General features: G+C 42.9%; 1 protein-coding gene across 1 annotated transcript in view; it reads left to right on the top strand.

Moving 5' to 3' along the window:
- LOC139155476 (complement factor H-like) overlaps window positions 1-23,504 on the top strand; it is a 105,538-nt gene that overhangs the window by 20,747 nt on the left and 61,287 nt on the right. The window contains exons 6-10 of the mRNA XM_070730615.1: window positions 2,355-2,528; window positions 12,470-12,664; window positions 13,074-13,256; window positions 20,922-21,110; window positions 21,778-21,954. Coding sequence (XP_070586716.1) covers window positions 2,355-2,528; window positions 12,470-12,664; window positions 13,074-13,256; window positions 20,922-21,110; window positions 21,778-21,954 — 918 coding nt within the window. The remainder of the gene's footprint in view (window positions 1-2,354; window positions 2,529-12,469; window positions 12,665-13,073; window positions 13,257-20,921; window positions 21,111-21,777; window positions 21,955-23,504) is intronic.

The following is a 23,504-nucleotide window of genomic DNA, read 5'->3' on the forward strand; positions in this document are numbered from 1 at the left end:
GGTTCAGCAACAATATCCCATAGTACTTCACATTGCAACAGCATAGTGCATTTATCAGCCCATGTGCTGTAGTTGCTTCCATCCAACTGAGCAATGGAGAAAATTTTAGAGGACTGGAATGTTTCCATTCTTTCAATAATACTGTTACAGCAAAAATACTAGCTGTGATACAATGCTGGCTAAAATAAACCACACATTAACAAACCAGAGTACTGTGCCACTGGGCCCATAACCAATGTCGGTATGTCTCGGTGCAGCTAGGCTTCAACATACACTGAGCAGAGTTTAAGGAAGAGTGTGGATATGTAATACAGCCAGTAACAACACAGACTTAGTATGCTAAACAAGTATTATTTACATATATAGAGTACATATCTACAAGCACAAAGCAGAAATAAACAAACCGCACATAGTAGCACAAAGCAGAAAAATACTCTCCCCACAAGGTAAAAGGCAAAAAGGTGAATGAGCTATCCAGTGTCATCATCAGGAGAGAGGGCTGGCGCCCTCTTATGGCTAGCCAGCCAAAGTCCTTAAAGAGATATTACAACTGTAACAAATGCAAACTACAACTGGTAGTTTAACATACATGGCAATTTCAAATATCTGTATGTACCACGTACTAACACTATCCCAACAAACATACTAGCTTGGGGGTTATGACCAGGGCCCCACCCATTTCCAACCAGGGGAACCTTGGTCTTCATCTCTGGACCCCACATTTTATCTAACCAATCATCCCTATCTATCAAACAAGAACCATTCACTTGAACATTCAATCCCCAAATAATTAATAAAGCTAATTAATTAAATTAACTAATAAAATCCTAAGCCAACTCCATCCTCCAATTCCCATCCCACGCTCCCCAGCACTAGAATTAATTTAAAAATATTAGTCAAGCACAAGTTAAGATGTAAATAAAAATAAAAATTACCCCCTTTTTGTCTTCACAAACTCCACAAATCAGTTGGCTATCCTTGTTTTAGACTGAAATCACCTTATGATTTCAGTATTGGTGGTTTTTCCCTTTGGGCACTAATTCACTCTTCCCCTGAGTATTTTAAAATCACATTAATGTTAATTTTAATATTTTTTTTAATAATACATTACTTTTATATTAATGGTAGATTTTAGAAAAAACTCTACTATACTATAACCTCTTACAATATTTATTTATTTGTTTGTTTGTTTGTTTGTTTATTTATTTATTTGATTTTTATGCCACCCTTCTCCTTAGACTCAGGGCGGCTTACAACATGTTAGCAATACACTTTTTATCAGAGCCAGCATATAGTAGACTAATACTAGACAACATAGTATGAACAGTAGAGTCCTTCAAGTTTCTAGGTTCTATCATATCTCAAAACTTAAAATAGACACTTAATATCAAAAACATCATCAAAAAAGCACAACAAAGAATGTTCTTTCTCTGCAAATTCAGAAAGTTCAAATTGCCCAAAGAACTGCTGATTCAGTTCTACAAAGGAATTATTGAGTCTGTCATCTGCACCTCTATAACTGTCTGGTTTGTTTCTGCAATCAAACAAGAGAGACACAGATTTTAGCAGAACTGCAGGAAAAAAACACAATTACTACCAACCTGCCTCCCATTGAGGACATGTATACTTCATGAGTCAAAAAGAGAGCTTTGAAAATATCTACAAATCCTTCACATCCTGGACATAAATTGTTTCAACTTCTAACCTCAATATGATAGAATAGGGCACTGCACACCAGAACAACTTAACACAAGAATAGTTTTTTCCCCAAATGCCATCACTCTGCTAAATAACTAATTTCCACCACGCTGTCAAATTATTTACTAAGACTAAATTACTATTATTCTTCTGTTCCTTCCACATATGACTTTATCAATGTTGCTTATATCTTTATGATTTATATTGATTTATTATTTCCTAATATGATTTGACTGCTTATTAATGTCCTACGTCTATCGCTAAGTGTTGTATCTTATGTTTCTTGATGAATGTATTTTATTTTTTTCTTCATGTACACTGAGAGCATATGCACCAAAGACAAATTCCTTGTATGTCCAATCACATTTGGACAATAGAAGAATTCTATTATATTCTGTTCTGTTCTATTCTATTCTATTCTATTCTATTCTGCTAAGCAGCAAATTGAGAACAGAGCAAAGCAGCCTTAGGGCAAGGATCCCCAATGTGGTCAGTATTAATTTATCAATGGTCGATAAATGGCTATAAATAACTGGTTTGTCATTTACAATCAACTAATCTTTCTTCATCATTGAGAACTTCCCAAGGACCTGGAACAGATAAATGTTCTTGTTGGTTAAAATTGACCACCTGTTTTTATTCATATTCCTCCATAGAAATTAACTGCTCCCCTCCAGAAGTGACAAATGGCCACTTTCTACCTAGACGAACTCAATATATGTACAATCAAAAAATTGACATAACATGTAATGAAGGGTTTGTCTCTGAAAGCCTGGGAAAGTCTTCCATATGCAAAGAAACTGGCTGGGTCCCTCTTCCTGTCTGTAAACGTAAGCAACTTTTCCTATGAAGTTTCTTTCTAGAGCAGAAATTGCTTCATTGTTTATGAATAATATTCTTATAGTTGGGTAGATGAAATGAGATAATTATGGTGGTAGGAGAATATTTTATTATAGCTATCAGTAGTTACAGTATGATTACTGTAATTTTTTCATTAAAAACAATCCTAAAGTCTTTTATAATAATCATAAAATTGTTCCACAACAAAATAAGGAAAAACAATATAAAAATGGAATAATAGCATTATATAGCGTAGAAAACATGCTCCATGCTATCACTAACCAGTCATTCATAAGCCATCTGATGACTATAGGAATTGAACTAAATTTTCAGGGATCTGATTAATTAATGTCCATCCAAAAATAACCTATTTGTTGCAAAACAACAAGGCAGTAGGAGAACTAGTGTATTTCTATGGGATATTTCTCTATAAGATGATAAGGATAAAAGTAACTGCCTCATTATCTACTAACACCAGGTGAAATTCTTACACTTTTCAGTGATAGGATGACCCTGTACCATACAGGATCAGGTATTCACGAAACTGCCCTTTTCAGGTACATAATGCGAAATTTGTTGTATGCTTGACAAAATAAATTATAATCCAGCTGTACAGAAAAAATATCCTTTTGGAGTTGGTTAGGCAGCCCAAATTGGAAAGACTGTGGAAGATAGCTAATGGTATCAAGGGAAAAACAAAGATTTCTTGTCTAGTGAAGCATCACAGATAGACTGCTTAGCTATTAAAGTGCTAGAAGAAATAACAAAAATACCATTTTGATACAGAGTGAGAAATGATAGGCAGAGTTGATTCTTACAATGGGATAGGGACAGATTGGGGACAATGCTGTATATTCATACTCTCAATGAACTACTAAGGGATGCCTATTTGCTACAGGAGAAACAAAAATGTACTTTAGTCTATAGGAATACATGCATTATAATTTGCTGGCACCTGAGCAGACCTGCTTTTTTTCATGGCACATGACTAGAATGATTGCAACGAGTAAAAAAAAAATCATATGTTGAGGAATGTAGCTTTTATTAAATGAGGAATGGCAAGAATAGTACTGAAATGGAAGAACAGGAAGCCTGAATACCAAAAAAGCTTGAACAGAAGTGGCTGCAGGAATAAAATGAATAGTTTTAAAGAAGGAAAGGCAAAGACAGTAACAGTTAAAACTGTTTCAATCTAGAAAAATAGAAACACAGGGGTCTAACGTACTGGCTTGTATGCAAATACTTGAGAAACACAATGAGTACACTCCAGTCTCTATAAAGGTTGTCAAAAGCCACAAACTATCTAAACACTCTTAAATCTGTGTTGTCCCAACACAGTCAATACTGACTTATCCAAAAGTGAAATTAAACAGAGAACTGGGTATTCTTTGAAATTAGGATGCCAAAACAGATTTATATAAAATTGAACATAAAAAAAAACCCCATCACCCCTTAAAGCGACAAGGTGAAACAATGAAAGAATAAATAAGTTAGCCACAAGGTGGCCTAGTAATTGAGCTCCAGTGGCACCTTTCTAAAATGCTCCAAGTTTCCTGCATAACTACCATTGAACACAAAATCTAACTCAAAGGAATTTTCAAGTCTTCTTAAAACAAAAAGTTCTAATCATGAGATACAGTGGTACCTCAAGATACGAACCCCTCGTCTTACGAACAACTCGTGATACGAACCCGGGGTTCAGAAAAAAATTGCCTTTTCTTACGAACTTTTTTCGAGTTACGAACGCCAAACCCGAACTTCCGGGTTCGGCGTTGGGAGGCTCCTAGGAAGCCGCCCGGCTGTTTTAAAAGGTGACAGCCGGGCTGGGGGGCTTCCCAACAACCTCCCGAACCCCGAACTCTTGCCGAACTTCCGGGTTCGGGGTTGGGGGGGTGCTTGGAAGCCCCCCAGCCCGGCTGTCACCTTTAAAAACAGCCGGGGGGCTTCCCAGCAGCCTCCCGAAGCCGAACGCGGAAGTTCGGGTTTGGCGTTTGGCTTCGGGAGGCTGCTGGGGAGCCGCCCGGCTGTTTTAAAAGGTCACAGCCAGGCTGGGGCGCTTGCCAGCAGCCCCGACTCCCCGCCGCTCACCCATGGCCGGCAGAAGATCGCTCTTGCCTGGCTTCCCCGCGAGGCATCAGGTCAGCATTCTGTGCGGGTGGGCGGCGGGGAAGCCGGCGGCTGTGGCAGCTGCTGCAGGAGGCTTTCCCCCTCCTCGTCTGCCGCCTGCCCGCCCAGAATGCTGACCTGATGCCTCGTGTGAAGCCGGGCAAGAGCGATCTTCTGCCGGCCATGGGCGAGCTACAATAGGCTTCCACGTCCTTCCCCCGTGCCTGGCGGGAGGTGAAGAGTGCTTTGCCCAGTGCAAAGTTGACAGCAAGCAGCTCCGCAGTCGCCGAAGGAGGCTTAACCGCACCCCTCTGTCCCACCCATCGCCCGTGGCCAGCAGAAGAGAGGGGATAGGCAGGAGGAAGTTATGCCGGATACGGGCGATGGGTGGGACAGAGGGGTGGGGTTAAGCCTCCTTTGGCGGCTGGGGAGCTGCGCGGCTTTGCCTTTTGCTGGGAGGGCAAGTGAAGCACCGGATCTCCTGCCTTTTGCCCAGCCAAACCCCCAAATGTCTCCGCTGTAGCAGCTGCTACAATAGACTTCCACGCCTTTCGTCCGTGCCTGGCGGGAGGTGAAGAGTGCTTTGCCCAGTGCAAAGTTGACAGCAAGCAGCTCCGCAGTCGCCAAAGGAGGCTTAACCCCACCCCTCTGTCCCACCCATCGCCCGTGGCCGGCATAACTTCCTCCTGCCTATCCCCGCTCTTCTGCTGGCCACGGGCGATGGGTGGGACAGAGGGGTGGGGTTAAGCCTCCTTCGGTGACTGCGGAACTGCGCGGCTTTGCCTTTTGCTGGGAGGGCAAGTGAAGTGCCGGATCTCCTGCCTTTTGCCCAGCCAAACCCCCAAATGTCTCCGCTGTAGCAGCTGCTACAATAGACTTCCACGCCTTTCGTCCGTGCCTGGCGGGAGGTGAAGAGTGCTTTGCCCAGTGCAAAGTTGACAGCAAGCAGCTCCGCAGTCGCCGAAGGAGGCTTAACCCCACCCCTCTGTCCCACCCATCGCCCGTGGCCAGCAGAAGAGCGGGGATAGGCAGGAGGAGGTTATGCCGGCCACGGGCGATGGGTGGGACAGAGGGGTGGGGTTAAGCCTCCTTTGGCGACTGCGGAGCTGCTTGCTGTCAACTTTGCACTGGGCAAAGCACTCTTCACCTCCCGCCAGGCACGGACGAAAGGCGTGGAAGTCTATTGTAGCAGCTGCTACAGCGGAGACATTTGGGTGGGGGGGGGAGGCAGGAGGCAGGAGATCCGGCGCTTCACTTGCCCTCCCAGCAAAAGGCAAAGCCGCGCAGCTCCCCAGCCGCCAAAGGAGGCTTAACCCCACCCCTCTGTCCCACCCATCGCCCGTATCCGGCATAACTTCCTCCTGCCTGTCCCCGCTCTGGCAGAAGAGCAGGGGCAGGCAGGAGGCAGTCTTTAACATGCCGCAGAGGCTCTGGAGCGCCGCCTGGTCTTTGCAGCACTGGCTTTCGCCCTTGTTGCATTCGCGAGCTTTCATTCCCAGGAAGCTCTCCGAGCTCGGGAAGGATCCCACGGTCAGTCGGCTGCGGGCGGGAGGAAGGCGAATGCGGTCCGGAGGCTGGGAGGGAGGCGGAGAAAGGGATCAATGTAAAAGCGCTGGGCTGGGAACGTCTTTGGCCAATTAGCTCCTGGAGCGTGGAGGCTGCCTCCCTCCTCCTCCCGTATTCCGCCTCCCTTCCCTTTGAGTCATTGCAGCCGGACAGTAACTGTCTACCCAATCCACCCATGAGGCTCCCTCTGGGCAGTCTGCACTGTCTCTCTCTCCCCCCCCCCCGGTCTCCCCCCTCCTCTACCCACCCCCGAACGATCTGAATGCCGGCAGCAATGAGGCAAAAGGGGTGAGTTTTCTGCTTGCACGCATTAATCGCTTTCCCATTGATTCCTATGGGAAACATTGTTTCATCTTACGAACTTTTCACCTTACGAACCTCCTCCCGTCACCAATTAAGTTCGTATCATGAGGTATCACTGTAGTTCTAATCACAATGAGATACGACATCTAGTATTATGGTAATATCATTATCTGAATAGAGTCTTCAGAAAAAGATACTCTGAAGTTTTTTGGGTGGGGTATTTTAGGTTCTGCTTAAATTTTTATTCTGCTTCTACATCCAGTTATTGAATCAAGGTTACCAAACTATTTAATATGGGGGGAAATTGAATGTAAACCTCTCTAGTCCTAGCCTAAGGTAACCAGACGCCCCGCTTTTGGTGGGACAGTCCCAATTTTTAATAATTTGTCCTGCATCCCACTGCATCCCAATGCCAGAAGAGATATCTAGAGAAGCGATGGAGGAAGAGTAAGTCCGAATCCGACTGAACACTTGAAAGAGCTCATATTAACACTTACAAAGTGGCGCTCAAGGCGGCAAGATGTGCGTATCATGCCGCCTTGATTGCATCAGCGGAATATCGCCCAGCACCTCTGTTTAGGGTGACCTGCTCCCTTCTTAACCAAGGGGGAGTTAGGGAGCCCTTACAGAGCAGCGTCAAGGATTTTAACACATTTTTCGCTAATAAAGTCGCTCGGATCTGGGCAGACCTCGATTGGATAACAGAGTCGACTGACAATGAGTCAGTTGAGGTGACTAGGGCCCATACTTCTCCATCTGTCTGGTATGAGTTTGATCTGGTGACACCTGATGAAGTGGACAAGGCCATTGGAGCTGTGAGTTCCGCCACCTGCTTACTGGATCCGTGTCCCTCCTGGCTGGTTTTGGCCACTAGGGAGGTGACACGGAGCTGGGTCCAGGAGATTGTCAACGCTTCTTTGGGGAGGGAGTCCTTCTTGGCACCCTACAAGGAGGCACTTGTGTGCCCCCTCCTTAAAAAGCCTTTCCTGGACCCAGCCATTCTCAACAACTATCGTCCAGTCTCCAACCTTCCCTTTATGGGGAAGGTTGTTGAGAAGGTGGTGGCGCTCCAGTGGTCCTTGGAAGAAGCCAATTATCTAGGCCCTCAGCAGTCAGGGTTCAGGCCCAGCTACAGCATGGAAACTGCTTTGGTTGCATTGATGGATGATCTCTGGTAGGCCTGGGACAGGGGTTTATCCTGGTGCAACTTGACCTCTCAGCGGCTTTTGATACCATCGACCATGGTATCCTTCTGCGCCGGCTGGAGGGGTTGGGAGTGGGAGGCACTGTACTTCAGTGGTTCTCCTCCTACCTCTCCAGTCGGTTGCAGTTGGTGTTAGTGGGGGTCAGAGGTCGACCTCTAGGCTTCTCCCTTGTGGGGTGCCTCAGGGGTCGGTCCTCTCCCTCCTGCTATTTAATATCTACATGAAACCACTGGGCAAGATCATCCAGGAGCATGGGATGAGGTATCATCAGTATGCTGATGATACCCAGCTGTACATCTCCACCCCATGTCCAGTCAACGAAGCAGTGGAAGTGATGTGCCAGTGCCTGGAGGCTGTTGGGGCCTGGATGGGTGTCAACAAACTCAACATCAACCCAGACAAGACGGAGTGGCTGTGGATCTTGCCTCCCAAGGACAATTCCATCTGTCCATCCATCACCCTGGGGGGGAAATTACTGACTCACTCAGAGAAGGTCCGCAACCTGGGCATCCTCCTTTCAGCTGTGGTGAGGGGGGTGTTTGCCCAGGTTTGCCTGGTGCACCAGTTGCGGCCCTACCTAGACCGGGAGTCACTGCTCACAGTCACTCATGCCCTCATCACCTCGAGGTTTGACTACCATAATGCTCTCTACATGGGGCTACCTTTGAAGAGTGTTCGGAAACTTCAGATCGTGCAGAATGCAGCTGCGAGAGCAATCATGGGCTTCCCCAGGTTACACCAACACTCGGCAGTCTGCATTGGTTGCCAATCAGTTTCAGGTCACAATTCAAAGTGTTGGTTATGACCGATAAAGCCCTTCATGGCATCGATCCAGAATATCTCCGGGACCGCCTTCTGCTGCACGAATCCCAGCAACCGGTTAGGGCCCACAGAGTGGGCCGGGTCCCGTCGACAAAACAATGTTGTCTGGCGGGATCCAGGGGAAGAGCCTTCTCTGTGGCAGCCCCAACCCTCTGGAATCAACTGCCCCCAGAGATTAGGATTGGCCCCTTGCCTTTCGCAAACTCCTTAAAACTCATCTCTGTCACCAGGCATGGGGAAATTGATTCCCCTGGGCCGTTTCCGCTTTACCTATGGTTTGTATGAGATGTATGATTGTTTTTTATGTTAAGGGTTTTAAATTGTTTTAAAAATTGGATTTGTACTGTCTTGTTGTTGTGAGCCGCTCCAAGTCTCCGGAGAGGGGTGGCATACAAATCTAATTAATAATAATAATAATAATAATAATAATAATAATAATAATAATAATATATAAAAGTCCCGATTTGTTTTCGGTGGCCATGTGGCTAGCCCCCGGCCTTCTCTCCACCCTCCCCTCCTTTTCTGCACCTGCGCACCCAACAATGAACTGCCATGCAGCATTTTCCAATGCTGTGCAATCAAGCCGGGCACCGTTTCTTCCCGCCTGAAGGCTGCAACTGGCGGTACCCAATCCAGGGGCTTGGCTGGCTGTTGCACTCCAACCGGCTTCAGCCAGCCAAGAGTGAGTGCAGCTACCTGAAGCCTTTTCTCTTCTCTTCCTTCACTTGACTGACTTTCTCACACTCGCATTCTCACTTCTGGCTTAGGCTCAGCCTGCCACCTGCCAAACACCACCTTGCTTGAATACAGAGGGGGCCCCGCCCTCTCCTCAGCCAGGCTCAGCACAGCCCCCTCCACACTCGACTGCCCCTGCCCAGAGTCTGAGAAAAGGGGTGGTGGGAGGAGGTAAGCAGAGACTGCCCATGGGGAGCCCTCAGTGAGGGGATGGCCAGGACTTTGTGGCATGCCCCAGAAATAAGGATCTGCAGGTCGTGAGCTCGGCCTTTGCTGGATCTGTGAAGCAGACGAGGGAGGGAGGGGGAAAGGAAGGAAGGAAGGAAGGAAGGAGATGGGAGGGAGAGTGGACAGAAGGAGGGAAGGAAGGAAGGAACGCCATGTGGTGCCTGATTGTCTGTCTAGCTCAGGTTTGGAACTGGCCTGTGATTGGAAGAATCCAAAGGTAAAGCTGGGCACCCCAGCAGGAGAAAGCAGCCTGGCGATGACCGGGGTAGCTCCTGCCCTGTCAGAGAGAAAGAAAGAGAGCGAGAGGGAGGGGGGAAGGAGGGAGAGAGAGAGAGAGAAAGAAAGAGAGAGGGGGAGGAAGGAAGAGAGAGAGAGAAAAACAGAGGAAGGACGAGAGAGGGAAAGAAAGAAAAGAAAGAAAGAAAGAAAGAAAGAAAGGGAGGAAGAGAGGAGAAAGAAATAGAGCGAGGGGGATGGAAGGAGGGAGAGAGAGAAAGAAAGAGAAAGAAAGAGAGAGCGAGGGAGGAAGAGAGAGAGAGAGAGAGAAAGAAAGAAAGAGAGAAAAAGAGAGTTTAAGGATTAAGGAAGGAAAGAAGGAAAGAAAGAAATAGAAATAGAAATGGAGGGAATGGAGGGAGGAAGAGAGTGGGAGATAAAAAAGAGAGAGGAAGGAAGGGAAAGAAAGAAAGAGAATGAGAGGGAGGGAAGGAGGGAGAGAGAGAAAGAGAGAGGAAGGAAGGAAGAGAGACAGAGGAGAGAGAGAAAAAGGGAGAAAAATAAAAATAAACGAGAACATGATAGAGGGAGAAAATGAGAGATGGAAAAGAAGGAAACAAAAGAATAAACAAAAGAAAGAAAGAATAGTATCATTAAGGGAAGAACGATGACCCAGCCCAGAGAAAAGTATTGGGCAGTTCTCTTCCACGACACATATACGCTCCCTTCGTCTCAGATAATTTAGGTGAAACCCCCCCCCCCCCTTAATGGGGTCCTGCTTTACCAATGTTAAAATCTGGTCAGCTTATCCTGGCTCATAGATGTAGTCATTACAGTGTAAGATGAGAGGCACTCCAAATGTCAGGAAAATTGTGGGGTGCGGGGGACCCAGAGGAAAATCAATCTCTGGACAAACTCTGGAGAAATTCTGAAATTCTCTCTGTAGAAAATCTCAAAGATACTAGTAAGGTTTTACATTCTCATCAGAAATTATTAAAATTTTATCTTCCAAAGCTGACTGAGGTATTCATAAAGCTGAACTTGTATGCCGCCCCGAGTCTTCGGAGAGGGGCGGCATACAAATCTAAATAATAATAATAATAATAATAATAATAATAATAATAATAATAATAATAAAAACATTTTGTCCCCCTAACTTCTGCAATGATTTTGAAATAATTCAGCATTATCCAGAAAATGGACCTCTAAATTCAAATACATTCTACCTCTTTCAATATAAATCTGAATCACATCATCTTCCATTTCAAGGTTCCTTCAATTTTTTTGAGAGGCTGCTAGGAAGATGGAAGTTCTCTCAAACTGCAGCCAAGTGCCACTATTTGTCTTAAAACATCTAACTCTTTCCCCTGCCCAGCAGGAAGTGAAGGGTGGGCAGGGAAATTCAGTACGCAACCTAAGTCATATCTACTGGATTGTGAATTATATTTCAGAGGTTGCAATCTGCCATTCATCTTTAGTAACCATGTGACATAGCACTACTTTACCTATCTAATGATATCCTTGTACATGAAGGGCACATGTTTCAGAATCTTAAAGCTTAAAACTGGAAAGAGGAGAAAGGAAAAAAGGCTTAGGGAAAAAGCTGCACAAATTTTCTTGATTTTAAAGTATTTGTTTAAAAAACTGGAAAAAGTCATTTCTTAAAATATTAGCTGAGGAAAGCATTTTCTTCTAGGACCAAATCAATATAAGTTACTCCTCAGCTTGATATTGATGCAAACTTTGTTAAAAGTTCCTTGGTGATGAATATTAATCAGAACTCTTGATCATTTAGTGTTGTGGGATTCTGCAGACCAATCAAAAGGTTGCTGTATGAATGAAGTGTTTGACCTAATCCCTCTGGAAGAGATGAAAACCACACTCCAATCTTGAAACCAGAAGACTGCTAGTTGTAGTCCCATCTTAGATATCAAAGTCAATGGTCACCCTCTCAGCCCAATTCACCTCACTTGTAGTAGAGAAAATAGAAACTAGAAGTATAGCAGAGATGAGCTTCACATACTGTAGCAACCTATTCACTCAGCACCAGAAATGAGAATGCACATGTGCTGTCCACATCTGTACATGTGTGCAGCATCACAAAAATTGGCAATTCACTCAAGTGCACCATCTGCACATTCATGCAACATCAAACAACATGGCAATTCACTCACATGCGCAATCCAGGCATGCATGCAACATAAAAAACACAGCGATATAGGATGGGATTGCCCGCGCAGGTCGCCACTACAGGTTCACCCAAACTGCTCTGAACCAGCTGAAAACCACCTCTAAAGTATTGCTATATTTGCTGCTTTGACTCATTTATGAAAAGGCAGGTGAAAATATAATAATATCAATAACACCAAGAATCACAATGCTTGATAAATCCTAGTGCAGTAATAAAACAGGGAAGTAGAAAGAAGTTCAGTCCCATTTTACATTATAAGACTGAAGATGTCAAATCAATATCATTCCATTCTCCCCACAGCCCTCACAGATTGTAAGCAGAAGAAATAAGGATCTTTTATTACTGCATCACTCATTGTCACTCTCTGTTCTCTCTTTAGATTCAAGGCAGAAATCCAGATCTGATTCTGATATTGCACTAGAGCAAACAATAACATTTAATAACAGGTTCATCTTTGATGCTAGCACAGAATAAAGCAAAGCAAATGAATTGATAGAATATTCTGAATTTGGGGAGTGCCTTACTTTCTCCCCCCCCCCCCCCTATGCCTTCTCTTCAGGAAAAGGATGTGATTATATAGATATAGAAAATGGAAGAATGAAGGATCATCTTGAATATTACAAACCATTTCCAAAATGGGAGGGACAATCAATAGAGTTTTATTGTTTTCGTGGTTTTCTGCCTGCAAACAAGGAAACATGGCAAACAGCAACATGCAGGAGTTCCCGTTATGTCCCAGAAGTAAAGTGTTTCAGTAAGTAATTCTTCCCCTTTGTAGTAGATATTGCCAAGTATAAACAAAACAGGTCAGATGCTGTCCTGACCTTACTTTAACCTTAATGAAGTAACATCCTACAGAGATGTCAGCCTGTTATTGGGTTGTTTTGCCTGCTAGGATGATGCTTGCACTGCTGTCTCTTCTCAAGAGACTCTAAAGGTTGTTTTGGAGCCTACAGTTTGCAAAAAAATGTTACTAAAGCCTTAAATGAGAGAGGTAAAAGCTGAGTCTTTGATAAAATATAAACAGAAAAATAGGATTCTTCTTCATCAGCTTCCTCTTTTCTTCACATCTTTTCATCTCTGTGAATTAGATATCATGCAGAGTATGAATAGCTTCCAAGAACCATAAATGATGTAACCATGTTGCTCTTTTTTGTTTTTAGAACAATGTGATCCTTATGTACGTTTTTATTATGGCCGTACAGTTTATAACTCCCGGAACAAGTATATAGAAGGTGACAACATTACATTTACTTGTGATTGGGGATATTTTCCTGCAAACCAGCAATCAACAATTACTTGCACAAAAAATGGGTGGTCACCTGCTCCAAAATGTATCCAGCCAGGTAAGTTTTAGGAAGGTTAACTAAAATTGCCTGACCTGAAATTGCTTACCATGTGTATATATATATATGTTTGTATCACATGTTTTTATAGGCAAACAAGGAGCTGTGATGTTCTTTCAATACACCAGGGTGATTCGACACAAAAATATGTAACCCTTCTCTGGTGCAGAGCTGAAGGAATTGGATACTGTAGCCTAGAGGATAATTCTCTGCCTTACAAGGCAAAGGTTGCAGGTTCAAGTCCCAGTGGGTATGGCTAGCTGATGAGGCCAAAATAAGGCCGAAATAGATCTATCCTAGTCTCCCTTGGTTTTCAAATTCAGCAAAAAAAAGAGCATGTGACTGGGGGTAACGCTAAAGTTTATGTATATACATATAGTTGTGCCTATCATTTATTTATTTAACTTAATGCCTTATATTGCTTAGATCTATTTAATATTGCTTAGATCTATTTAATATTTTCAATTAAAAGTTAACTTTTGATTTGAAAAAAAATATTTCAGATTAAGTTTGTTAACAACGAAACATTGTTTTCATTATATTTCTTATTTTTTAAGACACAGTGATGTGTTTTGATGGGCAAAGGAGATTTAGGTTTGTCTCCAAAGAAGATCTGAGGCCTAGTATAAATTGTGTTGGGCAGTATACAAATATAAAATAAATGAATAGATAAATGGCAATTATTAAGGAACAGTAAAATAAAGAAAAAAATAGTAAACATCAAAATTGCATTTTATATATATCTTGCAGCTAAAACAATTCACTGCATCAAACACATTTTTTAAACCTCAGTGTGTGTGTGTGTGTGTGTGTGTGTTTGAAAGCATTTGCATAAAAATAATTAGGTCTGTGCTCTAAATACTTTCACAATTGTATAACACTAAAGAAGTATTAAAATATGACAATTCTCTAATTGTTCTCATTGAAGCAGGGGTGGGTTCCACCCAGTTTGGATCAGTTCTATAGAACTGGTGGCGACCCACTGATAATGCCACCAAACTGGATCGGTCAGTGCTGGTCCATAGAGACTGCCATCTTTTCCCCCCATTTTTTTCTCATTTTTCTTCTTTTGAGTATATGCAGAAGCTGAATTTTTGTATGCAGTCACCATCTTGAGGAAGCCAGCCAGCAAAGAGATAGATTTTGGTTGCCCATCATTGGTTAGAACACACTCTACTTGGGTCCCCTCAACTGTTCAGTCCCAGATATGATGATCCATGAGAGAATCCATAAAAACCACAAAAAGTTATAGGATGACAAAATGCCTTTCTCCTATTTACAGTTAGGCACCATTCCCCTTCCCTCCTTCCCATTTTTATTTGGTTTTCCCTCCCACCCTGAAAGCAAAAAGAAGCAAGGGAGGGGGAGAACAGCTCAGACTGTTGCTATTATTTTTTGCTCCTGAAAACAGGCTGTGAGTGTGTGTGTGAGAGAGAGAGAGATAAGATGGGGGGGAGAGAGACAGAGAGGGATCGACAGATAGGGAGAGAGGGAGAGAGAGAGCGAAAGGGACAGAGAGAGAGAGATGTGAGAGGGAGAGAAAGAGAGATGAGAGGGAGGAAGGGAGAGGAAGAGAGAAGGGGGAATGAGAGAGTGTGAGAGAACATTACACATGCCTTCGGATGTTTTTCCCCTAGCTTGCACATGACTGTTATTAGAGCCAGGAAATGTAATGGATTGAGTAAAATGTGGTGAAACTCACTTAACAATGCTCTTGCTTAGCAACCAAAACTTTAGGCTCAATTGTGGTCATAAGTCAAGGACTATCTCTGCCTTCCTCTGGATGGCAACCTTGTCCTAGTAAATTCCTGTTTTCTAGCTATTTTCCTCTCTGTTAGAGGCACCAAAGTTTCCTCTCTGTTAAAGGCATCATTTCCTGACCCTAACAGTCATGTGCAAGCTATGGAAAAACATCTGAATGCATGTGTAATGTTCTAATGTACAGAAGTTATGGTTAAATGTATGGCAGAAAGTGGTCTCTGGCTGCGTTTTCCAAATGCACTAAGTGAGTTGAATCTCTCTCTCTCTCTCTCTCTCTCTCTCTCTGTGTGTATAACATATAGTATATATAGTAGATAATGTATCTTTTTGTGTGCCTATGTGTAATATTTATAGCACTTAGGCTTATATACCGCTTCCTAGTGCTATGTATGTACACATGGGGCATATATACATAGGATTAAATACTATATTTTGGATGTTCAGTAGTTACTACTATTTGTGAGTGTGACTTGATAGTCATGTGACATAGGCATGCCCTTGTGGTCATGTGACTAGATGGGAGTATTTTGGCAGCCATATGACTAGGTGTAGGTGGCTTTATGGTCATGTGACTGGTTGGGGGGTTTGCTGGATGGGCATGTGACTGGGTGGGCATGACCTACTTGATGTGTCAAGGATTAGGGTTAGTGTGCCTGGCCTCTCCTCGCCTCAAAGGCCTCAACAAGATACAATTTTCCTATCTATTTACTATTGCCAAACATCCAAAATACAGTGGTACCTCATGATATGAACCCCTCGTCTTACGAACAACCCGAGATACGAACCTGGGGTTCAGAATTTTTTTGCCTCTTCTTTCGAACTTTTTTCTTCTTACGAACCTGCCGTGAAGCCCTGCCGCCCGGCTGTCACTTTTTGAAACAGCCGGGGGGCTTCTCAGCGTCATCCTGAACCCGAATGCCAAACCCGAACTTCCAGGTTCGGCATTCGGGAGGCCGCCGAGAAGGCGCCTGGCTGTTTTAAAAGGTGACAGCTGGGTGGCGGGGCTTCTCGGTGGCCTCCCAAACGCCGAACCTGGAAGTTCGGCAAAAGTTCGGGTTCGGGAGGCCGCTGAGAAGCCCTGCTGCCCTGCTGTCACCTTTTAAAACAGCCGGGGGGCTTCTCGGCGGCCTCCTGAACCCAAACGCCAAACCTGAACTTCCAGGTTCAGCATTCGGAAGGCCGCCAAGAAGCCCCCCAGCTGTTTTAAAAGATGACAGCTGGGTGGTGGGGCTTCTCAGCGGCCTCCCAAACGCCATACCCAGAAGTTCGGCAAAAGTTTGGGTTCGGGAGGCCGCTGAGAAGCCCCACCACCCTACTGTCACCTTTTAAAACAGCCGGGGGGCTTCTCGGCGGCCTCCCAAACGCCGAACCTGGAAGTTCAGGTTTGGCGTTCGGGTTCCGGAGGATGCTGAGAAGTCCCCCGGCTGTTTTAAAAGGTGACAGCCGGGCGGCGGCATTTTTTTGCGGGTTTTTTTCATTGCACGGATTAATTGACTTTACATTGTTTCCTATGGGAAACAATGTTTCGTCTTACAAACTTTTCATCTTACGAACCTCCCCCAGGAACCAATTAGGTTCGTAAGATGAGGTATTACTTTATACTGATTAACCCTATGTATATATGCCCTATATGTACATACATATGTACACACAGGCACACAAAAATATACATTATTTACTGTAAATATTGTATGTGTATGTACAGACAGAGAGAGAGAGAGAGAAAGAGAGAGAGAAAGAGAGAGAGAGAGAGAGAGAAAGAGAGAGAGAAAGAGAGAGAGAGAAAGAGAGAGAGAAAGAGAGGGAGAGAAAGAGAGAGAGAAAGAGAGAGAGAGAGAGAGAGAGAGAGAGCGCTCTTCTAAAACTGCACATTCACCTCACTTACTACATTTGGAAAAACACATCCAGAGTCCACTTTCTGCCACACATTTAACCATAATTTCTGTACATTAAAACATTATACATGCCTTCATATTGTCTTCCCTTGCTTGCACCTGACCGTTAGAGCCAGGAAGTATAATGGATTGAGTAAAATGTGGTGAAATTCACTTAAAAATACTCTTGCTTAGCAACCAAAATTTTGGGCACAATTGTGGTCATAGGTCAAGGACTATGTCTGCCTTCCTCTTCATGGCAACTTTATCCTAGTAAACTTCTTTCTGGCAATTTTCCTCTCTGTTAGAGGCACCAAAATAATCCAGACAATTTAAGTTTTCCTGCTACAGCATGGGGTTGGACTAGATGACCTCCGAGATATCTTCCAGCCCTAAATTGCTGTGCTGTTTCAAAGTGTCTTCTAAAGCCACATCTAGTGGCAAGGTTAATAATAATAATAATAATAATAATAATAATAATAATAATAATAATAATAATAAAAAATAGAGTTGGAAGGGACCTTGGAGGTCTTCTAGTCCAACCCCCTGCCAGGCAGGAAACCCTACATCACTTCAGATAAATGGCTGTCCAATATCTTCTTTAAAAGTTCCAGTGTTAGAGCAATTTCTGGAGGCCAGCTGTTCCACTGATTAATTGTCCTCATTGTCAGGAAATTTATCCTTAATTCTAGGTTGCTTCTTTCCTTGATTAATTTCCACTCATTGCTTCTTGTCCTACCCTCAGGTGCTTTGGAGAATAGTTTGACTCCCTCTTTTTGTAGCAACCCCTGAGATATTGGAACACTGCTATCATGCCTCCCCTTGTCCTTCTTTTCAAGGTGCTTCCTTCATCTTCTTCCTTTCTCTCTCTCTCTCTTCTCTCCTTCCTTCTTTCCTTCCTTCCTTCCTTTCTTCTTCCCTCCCTCCCTCTTTCTTTTTCTTTCTCTTTCTTAATACCCTATATGAGCCCTACTTATTGATATAAGTGGGTTTTATTTGTACGTATCTTCATGTAATCTGCTACCTCTGCTATAAGGAATATGCCAGCAAAGGATTTCAAAGTCTTGGATACCTTAACAATTGAATGGTTAATATCACGAAGGCAATAAAAATGATGCAGGAAGCACATTAAATCATTTGGGTTTGGGTTTTTTTTTATAGTTTAGGTCAAGAATCAGCAACCTTAAACATTCAAATAGCCATTTGGATCCATTTTCCACAGAAAACTCCCACCCAGTCACATGAACCCCCTTATTCCTTCCTTCCATCCTCCCTCCTGATTTTACCTTCCTTTCTTCTGTTTTCTTTCTTTCTTTCTTTCTTTCTTTCTTTCTTTCTTCCTTTCATAGATTGGAGCTAGCATTCTGTCCCACTCTATATTAGAACAGTTATAGTATCAGATTACCATGCACTTCCTTGAGTTGGGAGATGTATGCATTACCTGTTCCCTTCTTGTATTTATGACCTAGCTGATTAGAATAAACATTTCTTGTTTGGTTTTCCTAACTTTCCACATTGGAAAGTCTGTCTGTTTGTATTTGTGTGAAAGTGGGAAGAAGCCCAGGAGAGGAGACCAATATAGGTAATAAATTTGATTGACAGACTCAGTCTTCAATGTGTTGTTTAATAGGTTCTAAGTAACATTTCTACATTAACAAAACGCATACCTAAACGACAGAATATAGGAGCAAAAAAATCATAGCAATAGTCTGAGCTATTCTTCTTGCCCCCTACCGCCTCACTTCCTATTGCTTTCAGGGTAGGGGGAAAAACCAAATAAAATCAGGAATGAGGGAAGGGAAATGGTGCCTAGCTGTAAATAGGAGAAAGGCATTTTGTAGTCATGTACTTCTTACTTGTCATCCTATAACTTTTTATGTTTTATATGGTTCTTTCATGGGTCATGATTTCTGGGATTGAAAAGTTGAAGGAACCCAAGCAGAGTGCGTTCTAACCAGTGGCAGGCTACCATTTTGGGCACTTCCAGAATGAGCCGGGAGCATGGAGCGTTCGCGTGCTGAGCGCATATGGACACGGAGTGCAGGATTTGGCTTCTGCGCATGTGCAGAAGCCGAATCACACATGATGACACATGCATGCATGATTTCGGGTGAGTTTTTGCTTCTGCAAAAGTGCAGAAGTAAAAAGACTTGGAAACCAATAAGTAACAGCCTCTCGACCTGCCGCGCTGCTCATCCTTGCTCCTCCCACTGCTCACCCTGTCACATCCTTTGCTCCCACCACCGCTTGCCCTTCTGTGCTGCTCACCCTTGTTCCCCTGCTGCTTGCCCTGCCGCGGCCCTCGCTCCCCCCACTGCTAACCATGCTGCACCACTACTCCTGCTGGGCTGCTCGCCTTTGCTCCCCCCGCCGTTTGCCCTGCCAAGGCCCTCGCCCTTGCTCTCCCTGCTACTTGCCCTGCCGCAGTCCTCACTCCTTCCACCACTCCCCCTGCTGTGCCGCTCACCCTTGCTGTGGCCCTTGCCCTTGCTCCCCCTGCCGCTTGCCCTGCAATGCCCCCGCTTACCTTTCTCCTGTGCTCAACTCCTGCAGGGACCATGGAGCAGACCGGGTGACCCCAATTCTGGCCGTGCGGTCTGCATCTCTCCTGCGGCCTGGGAGATGGGACAGGCTGCTTTTGGTGCCAGCCCCAGCTGCTGTTCTAGGTGCAGCAGCCAAAATATCTTTCTGGCAGCAAAAAGTGCCGGTTTCTTTGCTTCCATGTATGCGCAGGAGCAAAACCCTGTCAATTTTTACCAGAATCGTACCAGTTGCGCATGCACAATGCATGCACTCTGGACAGCAAAGGAGCAAGCCTACACACTCTATTTCTGTCATCGGAACGGCATTCCCGATGTTCCGGTTTGAGGACTACCCCTAGTTGTAACTTACCTCTCTTCTGTCTGGCTTCCTCAAGATGGTGACTGCATGCACAGGGCCAAACACTTGGCTTTTCCACATGCTCAGAAGAAGAAAAAATGGGGGGGGGGAGAAAGATGGTTGTCCCCATGGATCAGCACTGTCCAATCTGGTTTGGTGATGTCATCATGACATCACCAGCAGGTCACCACTACTTCTATAGCATTGGTCCAAACCAGGAAGAACTCACTCCTGCATCATGCTAACTTACATAACTTCTGTTCACATAAATAAACAGAATACAATGTACTGTATCATGTTATTTCTATTACTGTACGTGTCCCTACGCCTAGCCGAAATATATCATTACAGTTTTAGGGATCGAAAACACTAGTCTGTATGTGGTTTCCTTTGAGATGGGCATTGTAACCCCATCTAAAATAGAATATATTTGGAGTTTTCAAAACTCTCCTTGAACAGTCCAATCTTTCCTGGATTCACCTATAATTTATATATCTTTTCACAGCAATTTCAAGAGATCTTGCATATTAGTAAGTTTCGGTGTCAACAGCATCTTAAAAGGATTAAGCCTTCCTGAGTCCTTGGAGAGGGGTGGCATATAAGACCAATCAAATAAATAAATAAATTCCAAATCTCCTGATGTTGTCACCCATTAAACTCCAAAGGATTTGGGCCAGAATATAGGACATTCAAAACACAAGTGAGAATCTTCAGCCCATGATCCACATGTAGGAATTCCAATACAGACTGAGATGAGCCACTAAAATATGGAATACATGTAGCTTATATGGCAGTTTGATTTACTTTATATGATTAAAGGACAAATTAAATGCCCTAAGTTTCTATAAGAAAGATAGCTGTGAAACTGCCTAATCGAATACATTGATTTCCCCACTCAATCTACTTATGGATTTTTCAATGTATTGTATACGGCTTTTCTTAGCAGCCTTTTAGCCCATTTATTCATGATTTTAAAAAGAGGCAATCTTCCTCTGGCTCCAGATATTTTATAAAGAGTTTGCATTTTATAAACAGAAGGATTCACATTTTATACTGCTTTTCCCAGATATTTTATTTCCCAGATATTTTATAAAGAGTTTGCATTTTATAAACAGAAGGATTCACATTTTATACTGCTTTTTTCCATTAGAAGTTCAACAACGTACATGTAAGAAGGTTAATATATTGCATGGGAATTTTCAATCGTGGCAACAGAGTTTTCAGATTGGCGCTAAAGCCAAATATACTTGTGATGATGGTTATACAACGCCAAAAGAAGAGACTGAGGCAGAGATTCAGTGCCTTACAGAGGGATGGAGCCCAGAGCCTGAATGTATCAGTAAGTAAATACAATTCCATTGGAAGATAGATTGAAACAAAGACATAGAACCTTATTCAATGAAGAATAGCCTGACATAACAATATAATAACACTTTTATTGTAAACATACAATTTGCATTTTATTTCCTGTCATCCCAAGAGCTGATGCCACAAATATCCCTTAGGTGCAAACAGAAAATATATATTGTGGATTTTCCATTTACAGAGGGAGTTATATATCCTTAAACTTGCAAAAGGGCAAGAAAATCTATTGAGCACCTGTCATGTTCTCTACACAACATATAATCAAGCACAAAATTCACTTCAGATTCAAAAGCAAAAACTGCTGAAAGACACAAAGTACAGTACTCACATAGTTACTGTCTACAGTGTAGGTAGCCACAACTACAGCACAATCCTGAAAAACTATGTATATGTGTTCAGGTGCTAGAATCATGAAAGGGCCTGCAAGATCAAATTGTCTAATGTGACCCACTAACCTGGTTAAAAACAACTAACCCTGTTTGCCAAAATTATTAGCATGAAGCAGTGAGAGCTTATTTATAGCAAGTCATTATTTGCTTCCTGCATATTCCTGTACCTCAGAGGCCATTCTTTGGTGAGAAGACTCAGACTCATGAGAAAAGAACAGTGAGACTAATAATAACCACACTTTGATTCCACAGAGACATGCTTAAAGCCATCTGAAAGTGATTTTACCTTCACCACAACTAAATCCATTTTCATTCCTGGAGATGAACTTCACTATGAATGTAAAGAGGGGTTTGAAATTACAAAAAATACCATTGATGAAACCATAGCTTGCACTGAGAAAGGGTGGGAACCTGCTCCTAGCTGTGTGTGTAAGTTAATGAAGCATCTAAGAATCCAATTGTCTAAATCAATACTTCAATAATATTTTCCTGATGATTTCCATAATGTTGCATTTATATTTAGATATACTTTAAAGTATTATAATCCTAAATTATTTTCCAGAAACTGAATTTTTAAATATAAATTTAAAAAGGTAGAATAATTCAATTGTTTATTTAATTTTCTTCCCTCTGTTCTTCCAGTAATTTCTAAATATTAGCTATAACCTTTTCAATAATAATCTATTTATCATATATTCACAGATGTTAAATAAATAACATAAATAATATAAACAATAAGAAGGATAACCATATTTCATTATAATCATTCATCCATAGTTTATGTCTGAGAGAGCCAGCAAGGCACAGTGGTACTAGACTAAATGCAGGGAAATCCAGTTTTAAGTCTTCCCTTCAAATCAGAAAGCAGCTGGCTCTATTTCCAAAACACAAGGTCATCTAAAGCTATGTACAACTTTATAAACCACATTTTCAAACCAAGGTTAAATACTAGACTAAAATTGTCCAGTATTAAGCAGTGCCTAAGATCTCATACAAGCTTCTTGTATGAGTCTTCGGAGAGGGGCGGCATACAAATCTAATAAATTATTATTATTATTATTATTATTATTATTATTATTATTATTATTATTATTTAATGAGCCAGAAGGGACATGGATCTATAGAGGAGATGGCTGAACTCCCATACATAAGTACCTAGTCCACTTTGTCAGGTCCAACAGTTCAAACTGCTCCCAAATTGGATTCCTTCCCAGACAAGTGGTCTGGACCTGCAACAAAGCTGGCATTTAACTATGAACTTATATGAGCATATTTTTTCCTAACAGATTACGAACAAATTTCTCTATGTTTCTACAAAACAATTTTCAAACCCCATTTATTGAAAAGGTCTTGTGCCACTCTAAACAGGACCATGGAGCAATTATTAGTGCATGCAGTAGAGGTACAGAAGGATTCATCATCCTTACTGTCACATGATAGACTTTAATAGAGCTGTAACCAATATTTAGTCAAGTTTATCTTTTTTTGAGTGCCAGGAATACTCTAGACACTTCTTTTGTTCCTTTCACCTCCCTCAGCTTTTTCATAAGCCATTGGAAATGGCAAGATTCCCAAGATGAGATATTGCATGGTTGCTACCTACCTCAGCCCTCTCTTATTTCAACCAGTGACTAAGTCTTTGGATGGACCATAAAACAGATGAGCAGGAACAACTACCCAGCTCCCCTGAAACCTATGAATCCATCATCTAAGACAGACCAATCTAATGGACCCATAGAGACACTAGATAATCCCGTAATAATCAGTGTGTAATTTAAGACACTGGAAGCTCTCCTAATTCCAGATCACACAGCCAGTTCTCCAAAGGAAACTAGATCTGGAGCTTGATCATTATTCCATGTTGGGCTCTGGATCAGGAATCACCAACAATCCAGACCGCCAGGACAACTAAATTCATAATTTTAAATCCTGCTGACCATGAATATGATCTGCCTAACGACCACCTGGGTGGGCGTGGC

Source organism: Erythrolamprus reginae, unplaced genomic scaffold (genome assembly GCF_031021105.1).
Source record: "Erythrolamprus reginae isolate rEryReg1 unplaced genomic scaffold, rEryReg1.hap1 H_21, whole genome shotgun sequence".
NCBI classification, from domain to species: Eukaryota; Metazoa; Chordata; class Lepidosauria; order Squamata; family Dipsadidae; genus Erythrolamprus; species Erythrolamprus reginae.